The sequence below is a fragment of the Myotis davidii genome, unplaced genomic scaffold (assembly GCF_000327345.1).
Source record: "Myotis davidii unplaced genomic scaffold, ASM32734v1 scaffold1527, whole genome shotgun sequence".
Taxonomy (NCBI): Eukaryota; Metazoa; Chordata; class Mammalia; order Chiroptera; family Vespertilionidae; genus Myotis; species Myotis davidii.
Genome location: NW_006298269.1, coordinates 463,528 through 472,712, shown reverse-complemented (window position 1 = coordinate 472,712; position 9,185 = coordinate 463,528). Strand labels below are relative to the sequence as shown.

General features: G+C 50.5%; 1 protein-coding gene across 1 annotated transcript in view; it reads right to left on the bottom strand.

The window, feature by feature from the left end:
- Positions 1–4,743: 4,743 nt before the first annotated feature.
- LOC102758498 (membrane primary amine oxidase-like) overlaps positions 4,744–9,185 on the bottom strand; it is a 6,469-nt gene continuing 2,027 nt past the window's right edge. Inside the window, 4 exon segments of the mRNA XM_015570560.1 lie at positions 4,744–6,350; positions 6,352–6,473; positions 7,220–7,349; positions 7,746–8,031. Coding sequence (XP_015426046.1) covers positions 6,200–6,350; positions 6,352–6,473; positions 7,220–7,349; positions 7,746–8,031 — 689 coding nt within the window. The 3' untranslated portion in view covers positions 4,744–6,199.

The window sequence follows — 9,185 nt, the reverse complement described above, 5'->3', positions numbered from 1 at the left end:
TCCTGGGAGGGTTGAAGGTGGAGGCTGCGTGAGACAGGTCAGCACTGTGGAGGCTCTGTGAGCGCCCTAAGTGCCAGGAGCATGCAGGATGCGGACCCAGTGAGAAGCTGGAGGGGGTACAGGGGCTGCAGAGTGTAACAGAGACACCCCCTCCCTTCAACACACACCTTGAGCAGGACTGATGGGCCAGGTTAGAGGTCAGGGGGCCTGGAAATCTGGCTGTGGAATTAACCTAGCAGCCCACAACCCTCAACTCCGGGAAACCTTCCTCCAAAATGTTGCAGACTCAGAGAGAAAAGCCACCTCCATTCTCTTCTAGGTGAGGTGCCGTAGGCCAGCGTGATCTGGGCAGCCAGATTGAGGAAGACAGGAAACATCTCAGAACCCAGACATTTCAACTAGGGCAACCAGTCTCAGAAAGGTCAGATTATCCAGAAATATTTATACAACCAGTTCTATTTAGATATGGAAACTTGACAGGTTTTCCTCTCCTTTGTTCTTTATTTCTTAAAAATAATATATTTTTATTGATTCCAGAGAGGAAGGGAAAGGGAGAGAGAGATGGAAAGACCAGCGATGAGAGAAAATCCTTGAGCAGCTGCCTCCTACATGCCCTACATTGGGGATCGAGTCCGCAACCCGGGCATGTGGCCTCACTGGGAATCGAACCATGACCTTTTAGTGTATGGGATGATGCTCCAACCAACTGAGCCACACCGGCCAGTATTTATTTTTAATTTTTAAACTGTTTTAATAACATTTTGGTGAACAATCAGGAGAAAATTGGGCTTTTGCTCTAGGACAGCGGTTCTCAACCTGTGGGTCGCGACCCCTTTGGCGGTCGAACAACCCTTTCCCAGGGGTCACCTAAGACCATCCTGCATATCAGAGATTTACATTACAATTCATAACAGTAGCAACATTAGAGTTATGAAGTAGCAACGAAAATAATTTTATGGTTGGGTCACAACATGAGGAACTGTATTTAAAGGGCCAGAAGGTTGAGAGCCACTGCTGTAGGAGAAAATAGGTGTGGGTCAGCCCCTCCTCCCATCCCTGCCTTGACAAGTCTGGCCTCAGGGCAGTGGAAAGGTAGCAAAGTAGCAGTGGCCACTGTTAGCTGAAGACTAACCAACCATTCCCCAAAGTCCCAGATGAGTCTTTCCTAACCCTAACCCCAGTAGCAATAACTGAACTTCCTGCCAACCAGGTGAGTGAGGGCACAGAGCTGGTTATCTGTTATAGGAAAATAGAGAAACATGGCATTTCATACCCACCCCTGAGTGTTGGGGAGAAAAACTCACACCCAATATTCCCATTGACTGAGCAGTAGGATGGAACTGGAGAGCTTCTTGTAGTCAAGACAAACCATAGAGCTGCTATAACTAAGGCAGGAAGAGGTCATTGGAAATTGGCTGTGCAACCTAGAGAATTAGGGGGAGCAGAATCTAATGTTAAGGCCTACCCCACTCCTGGCCACAAGGCAACTGTGAGTCTGGGTCTTTTATGTCATGGTCTTAGCTCCCAGCTAAGATCACACTGTTAAGATTGCTAATGTTTTTTGTCCTGAACAGTGTTACCAAACAGAGGTCAAAATATTCCCTCTGGTGGAGTATCACCAAGCTATTATATGGGAAGGTGGGTAATGATGGGGGCCAGGAACCCTTTGCCTTGGCTGGTGGGGGAATGGGTGTATATAAAAAAGCATCACCCTGCCCTAGCCGGTTTGGCTCCATGGATAGAGCAGCGGCCTGCAGACTGAAGAGTCCTGGGTTCAATACCAATCAAGGGCACATGCCTGCATTGCAAGCTCAATCCCCAGTAGGGGGCATGCAGGAGGCAGCCAATCAATGACTCTCTCTCATCATTGATGTTTCTACCTCCCTCTCCCTTCCTCTCTGAAATCAATAAAAATATATATTTTTTAAAAAGCACCACCCTGACCACCTTCCCTAAGTGTCTAGCTGTTGCATTGTTTCCTCTGATATTGTTTCATCCTCGTCTTCCCAATCATCATGTTAAACACCCTAAAAACCTGTTGAAAATGTGTCCCTCTTGCCCTAATCGGTTTGGTTCAGTGGATAGAGTGTCGGCCTGCAGACTGAAAGGCCCCAGGTTTGATTCCTGTCAAGGCCATGTACCTGGGTTGCGGACACATCCCCAGTAGGAGGTGTATAGGAGGCAGCTGATAGATGTTTCTCTCTCGTCTAACTCTCTATCCCTCTCCCTTCCTCTCTGTAAAAAAAAAATCAATATATTTAAAAAAAAAGAAAAGGTGTCCCTCTTGCAGAATTACTCAGGAGACAGGACTACACATCCTGCTCCCTGCACTCGGTCTTCTCTTTGAGCAAACTTGGCCCCAGCCGCTGGGAATGTGATGAATATGAGTTTATCCCTGGGAGCCAGAGTCCACGTCTAGCCCTCAGGTCGAGGACTGGCCCAGAACACAGTGCCCAAGTGGAGCTGCTGCCCCAGAGGCCCTATGTGGTCAACTCACCTGCCTAGTACACCCAGGTTACACTGGGTACCGATCTGCATTCTAGGGAGATGACTCTGGCTTGGGTATGGGACAGACTAGAGGTGAGGAGATCAGGTAAGAGGCAAAGGGCCAGGATAAGGCCAGTGACCTGGAGGTCAGAGAGGAAGGGATGATTCTGAGAGATGTTTAAGGGCAGAGTTTACAGAACTTGGTGCCTGATTGGGTGTGGCTGGCAGGGAGGGCACAGCATCTTACATGACACAAAGATTTCCCATTGGGTGACTGGTGAGTGGCGGGGCCTTTCACCAGAAGAAGAACAAAGAGCAGCAAGTTCCAGAGGGAAACTAAGTTTGCGTTTGAGGTGCTCATGGGGAAGCCCTAGTATAGATGCTAAGAAAAGGAAAAGTTTATGGATCCAGAGGACAAGAGAGAGGCTCTAGGCCTGAAATATAGATTTGGGTGAGACAACAAATACTAGCAGTTATAGTAGGAGAGGCTGAGGTCACCCGGGGGGGAGGGACCTCTGCAGAGAGAAGAGAGGAGGGTCAAGGAACATGCTATTCCCTGGAACATTCTCTGTGCTCTTCTTTCTCCCCTGGCTAATTTCCACTCCTCTGCCAAGGTCAGCTTGGACATCAGACCCCACAGGAAACCTGCTGTTGTCCTCCTCCCACCTCTCGTCTAATAGTCCTCATCTGTAATTGCCTCTTTACTTGCTCTTGCTCTTGGGGGCAGAAACTGTATCTTTTTTATTTTTATTTTTTATTTTTTTTGAATATATTTTATGGATTTTTTACAGAGAGGAAGGGAGAGAGACAGAGAGTCAGAAACATCGATGAGAGAGAAAACATCGATCAACCGCCTCCTGCACACTCCCCACTGGGGATGTGCCGCAACTCAGGTACATGCCCTTGACCGGAATCGAACCTGGGACCTTTCAGTCCACAGGCCTACGCTCTAACCACTGAGCCAAACCGGTTTCGGCAGAAACTGTATCTTTTATTCAATAATACATCCTAGTGCCTCACATGATGCCTGGCACTTAGAAGGCACTCTATACATCTTCGTTGAATGCACAGAGGAATGCTTCTGCTGCACTGGGAACTGGAGCCCTTCTCGGGGGATTCAGGAGGACAGCAGAGGCAGGTGAGCGCATCTTGTGCTCTTCACAGGGGGTTCCAGTGTCTACATTCCCGGGGATGTCCAAGTTATGCCTTCTGAGCTAAGCCCCAGGGGTCTCCTTGTCCAGCTCCTCTTAGGGCCCAAGTCCTAAAGTTCTCAGCCTTGGGGACACTATTCTTTCAGTGCTTGACATCCTCAGTCACTGTTCATTTGACCACAGGTCTGAGGCCAACACTCTAGCAGGCCTCAATGATCTAAGGAAGAGATCAGGTTGGGGCCCCAGGGCATTGCATGGGAACAAAGGCCATGTCCTCAGCCCAGACCCAGTTCTCAGGTCCTGCCAGGATAGGGGGAGTGTCATGGGGGAGGGAAGGGGGGCTGGTCCTGCAGCCCACCTGACCCCAGCTAGGCTGACACTCTCACGATCTACATGACCACTGAGGCCTGGAGCAGGTGGTGTCATCCCTATGGTGAGATGTAGCAAGACCCAACCACAGTCACATTTTCAGATAAAAACTTGTGAGCATTTATTTACACACACTCACACACACTCTCATCGCATACAAACACTCACACTCTTTGGTCTAGAGACCACTGGAAACTGACATAAGAAGGAGTGATAGAAGGTAGAAACTCCTCCCCATCTACTATTCCACTGACTCAGAGGTGAACTTGGGCTTGCGGCAGGAAAGAAGGTAGCAGAAGCTGATGCCTGAGCTCCCTGGATAGATCTCCCTCTGGTCATAAGCTGAGCAGCATCCAAAATCCATTTCGTACACGTCACCTCCTGGCCTGGCCTGAGCTTCCAGCAGGCAGAAGTCCCCCTTCCCCACTGCTTCTCATCGCTCCTCTGCTAAGAGTGACAGGGAGCAAAAGTGAGAGAAAGAACAAAAGAGGGTTACTGGGGTTTAGCCTTGTCTTTAGAGAGATACAAGCAAAAGAAGGCAAAGGAGTTACCATAAGTTTTTGGTCTCAAAAACTTAAGAAAATTGAGTCCATGGCCCCACCCCTTAACTCATTTTACCCTCCCCTACCTCAGGCCTGTTCTAAAAGACATATCAGTTTTTTAAAAAGTTTGTTTATTTATTAGGTCCACTTATTATTTAATTTTAACAGGTAATATAGTCACATGGTTCAAAATTCAAAATATACAAAAGGGTAAACAGGGCTAAGTCCCCTCCCTCCCCTGTCCCCAACCTCCTGGTTCCCTTTCCAGAGGCAACCAGTGTTACCCATTTCTTCTGAATCTGCATTGATAAGCAAATCTACACTTATATTTTTCTCCCTTCTATCAACCACAAATGGGAAGTGCACCATGCACACTTCTGCACCTTGCCTTTTCATTGGGAGATTATTCCCTATTAGTATACAAAGAAATGTAGTTATATTTATAGCTCAGAGATAGATGGAGTCCGCAGAATTTATTTAACCAATCCTCTAGGGAAGGATGTTTCTGCCCTTTCCAAACTCTTGCTTTTTGTACATCCGCCCCAATCCAGGCTCCTAAGGGACCAAGCCCCAGCTCCTTTGCATGCCCGTATGTGGTTGAATGGCCCTGGCCAGTTAACCGCTAGAGTTCCTGGGTATTTGTGCTTCTCATCCTTGGTGCCTCCCCAGCCTCCCTTGTTGGCTGCTACAGAAGACAGAGGTCACTGGTTACACACAACCCTGGCACAAAATGACACTCCTTATTGCCATTGTACCCGCAAAACCACCTCAAATGCCAGCTTGAGCAGCTGCTGTCTCTATGACCATCCTCTGCTGAGAATGCGAGGCAGGGGGTATACAAATGGGCGAAGAGAACACACTCTGCCCAGGACTGGGGTGGGGGCAACTCCTACTTCCCTCTGTGACAGACATAGGGGGACAGACAGGGATTGTCCTCCCAAACTAGATGTCCTTGCATTTTTTGACTTCCACAGGCCTAGGGCCGGGAGAGGAGACTGAAGTTGAGAAATGAGGGCTGGGAGGGAAATCCCAGAATATAAGAAAGAGTAGAAACAGGAGGAAGAGGTGGTAGGCAAGAGGAAGAGGGAAAGAAGGAGGAAGACTTGGATAAGAGAAAATATGAACCAAGAAGCCCCTTCCAGCTCGTCCATGTATATGCACAGGCCTGGCAAGCACCCTGACCTGGGCCTCTAGGGCCTATCTCCATTGTAGAGACCTAGCCTCATCTCACAGGGCAGGCGCTGGGGAGGTGAGGAGGAACCAGGAGGCCCAAAAATATTTGGAAAAGCCAGAGAGAAAAAAGGGAGTCTTCTGGTGAAAAGCTTGATTCTCACTGCAAGCTCCTGGCTGGCCATTCCTCTCCTCCCTGGGACAGAAACCCAGCCTCTCTGGTGGCAACAAAGCTGGGTCTCTCCTGTTTCCCCCCTCGCCCCCCCCATCACCAGCATCACAAGCTCAGGATGCTCCCAGTAGAGAGGGGAAGCAAGGGAGGATGGTGGCAGGAGGTGACCTTGGGGAGGAAGAGGAAGGAACCTCAGGGATGTGAGGAAGGAGAAAAGGGCATCAGTCTGCCCAACCCAGTGCCCACTGCTCCCCCTCTCCACACACCCTGGCCCTGGGGCCCTGGACATTCCCCATCCCAGGGACCACCTAGATATGAGAGAAGCCCCCATGAGAGAAGGCAGGGAGGTCGGGGGCACAGTCAGCAGCCTTGGGGAGGCAAGCCAGGGGGTTGACCTCACAGGCCCCAGCATCCTGGTCCCTCCGGAAATAGATGGAGTCCGCAGAATCGGAGGAGGGCCTGGTCAAAGAAGTTGTAGGGTCGGAGGAAGAAGCCCACACCATTCCCCACAGTCACCGTGTTGGGAACGTCCTCTGCATGTGGGATGTGCAGGAAACCAGCTGTCACCCAGGCCACCAAGTCCTAGCAGGGGAGGAGGAAGAGGATCATGAGGCCTGGCTTTGCTAAAGACACACCTGCCTCCCACAGTAGCCTGGTATGGAAGGATTTGCCATGCCAGCCCCTATTTCCTCAAAAGGATCTTAAGTCTTTAAATGTTTTTCCTACTGGTCCAGAAATCAAAGTATAGTCAATTTCATATTCATATTGGAAGCAGCACCTGCCTCCCTGACCCAGCCTGTACTCTTCTCTGACGTTTTCTCTCGCACCTTCACCCATCTCTCCACCCGCAGAGGAATGATGAGGCCACAGGCTGCATCAGCTTCTTCCCCCTTAACTCCCAGAGAGTTCCCAAACTTAACTGATGGAAGGAGGATGGAGGAGGGAAGATAGGGGTTTGGGAGGCAGAAAAGGCCAACATTTAGAAATTAATCCTTTAGTGGTTACACCAGGAATGGGTTTTAGATACACAAGATGTGGTCTGCCCTTGGTGACCTCCAGCCCGCCTGACTGCTGGAGCCTGAAAAGGACTCTGTCCACAAAGCTGAGACTCAGAGGGCTGTAGGGTCTTGAGGGTAGGCTGGGGCCTCGGCCAACACCTGCAAATGAACTCCCAGCTTGGGAAGAATCCCTCAAGAGGTAATGATCAGATCCATGAAAGCACAGAAGACACCCCTGAGGGGACCAGATGGTTTTCAGGGCCCCCCAAGAGAAGGTAGGGCTCATCTTTGTGTCCCCACCCCTCTCACTGGCCCTCCCCATCAGCTGACCTCTCCAACAATGGTCTCGTTGTTGATGAAGTCAGTGAAGTCCACGGTGGGGGCCCAAGGATCATTCTGATTGTAGATGCTGGTGCTGCTGGGCTCTTCCTCCTTCCACTGGGTCACAGCCAGCTGGTACCTAGGGGGGCACAGTCACTAGCCCTATCCTGTTGCCTGATTATGAGGGAAAGGAGCTGAGCGTGTGGACCCCAGCTTTCCCATCTCATTCACTCAGTGACTGACACCACCCTGGTGAGTCATCCAGCACCTTTCCAGGGAATCCTGTTCACCCCCTGCCATAGCACAGCATGACCCGTCCACCATACAAAAGGGGAAAGGGCTCTCGGCCCTGAGTTTCAGTCCTCCGAGGGAGGACGTGCCAGTGCCCACCGCATGTGCCTTTTGATAACCAGGAAATCCTTCTTGAGCTCTTCTTATTCACTTTGCATACAGTTTGAACTGATTTCCAATTGCCCCTCCAATGCTCCCTTCTCTCTCATCTCCCCCAGCTTCCCTCTGACACCCGGCCACTCACCTCCCCCAGCTGATGGCCCTCTCCATGGAGCTGTTCTGGGGCAGAGGCTCTCCAGCAAAACTGAGCACCTGGATGCGGTAGCCCCGAGGGTGACCCCACTTGTTGCTGTGGTTGCTGGCCAGGTACAGGTAGCGGGGGGTGGCACTTCCCAGGGGGAAGGTGGCCTGCTCCTCTGTCTCTAGCAGCTTCCGGGTCACCTGCAGCCTCTGCATCTGGTGCTCAGGGCTCCAGGGGACAGCCATGGGGACGAAGACCATGTCCTCAGCCCAGACCCAGTTCTTCAGTCCTGCCGGGGTGAGGGAAGGAGGAGGGAGAAAGGAATGATCACCCACCTGGCTTCAGACTGGGGGCCAAAGAGAAGCCCAGAAATGAGAGTGCCCCCTACTTTCCTTCCCTCTCCCCAAAATATCCCCAATCTTTTAGCCAAAGCTGTTGACCTATAAAATATTTTATCAAGGATTTCATTTATTTATTATTGTTCATTCACTTATCTCATCAGTGGCGAGGCTCAGGCTTGGCCCTGGGGACACACAGATGAATAAAACCTCATCCTCACCCTTTTGCTCTCACAGAGGATGCAGAAGGCAATGCCCTGACTGGACTGCCATATGAAAGGAGTACATTCAAGACTCAAGGTTATAGGAATAGAGGTGCAGGCAGGAAAAGGGACCTTCCTGGGCAACTGTTCAGCCTGGCCTTACAGGATGTTACCAGCAGAGATGACCTAGCAGGGCCTTCTAGGCAGGAACAGGAGCCAAAGCAAAGAAGCCTGGCTATCTTGCATGGTGTGTGTGTCCAGGGACAGGATGGCTAAAGCAGCGCATAGGGAAGAATCTGAAAGGCAGGATGGAACTGCATTCTGAAGGGAAAGCCCTGATAGAAAATTCTGTGAATGGGATCCTATTTTGATGGGGAAAGTGAAACATGTATGAGGGAGCAGGGTGGCAGGTCCCTCTGGGCACAAAGTGCCCTGGATCTGGGAGGAAGAAGAGTGGAAGGCGCAGAAAGAGATCCGGCACCAATAGGTGTATGACAGTGGGGCCCAGTGAGGAGTTTAAGATATTTCAGATGCAAAACAGGAAAAAATCTGGGGATCAGCTCAATGTGGGGAAGGAAAGTAAAAGGATAGACTCCAAGAGGTCACGTTTCCTTGGCTCTCTCTGTGACCTCCAGGACCTATCTGGAATGCTCCACAGTATCCATTCTAACCCTCACACTGAAGTTCAGAGAGAGATGGAAAGCCAGGGAGAAGGAGGGTCCATCTCCCAAGGAAATGTCCAACCTGGGTGTTCCATGGCTGGCCTGCATGTGCCAGGGACTTGGCAGACTGCAAACCGACCCTCCAAAGCACCAGCACCACAGGCCAGATGCAGAGACATGAACTGAAAAACAAATGGTTGCCTTCTTGGAATGGGTTCCATGTAAACAAAGGAGGGAAAG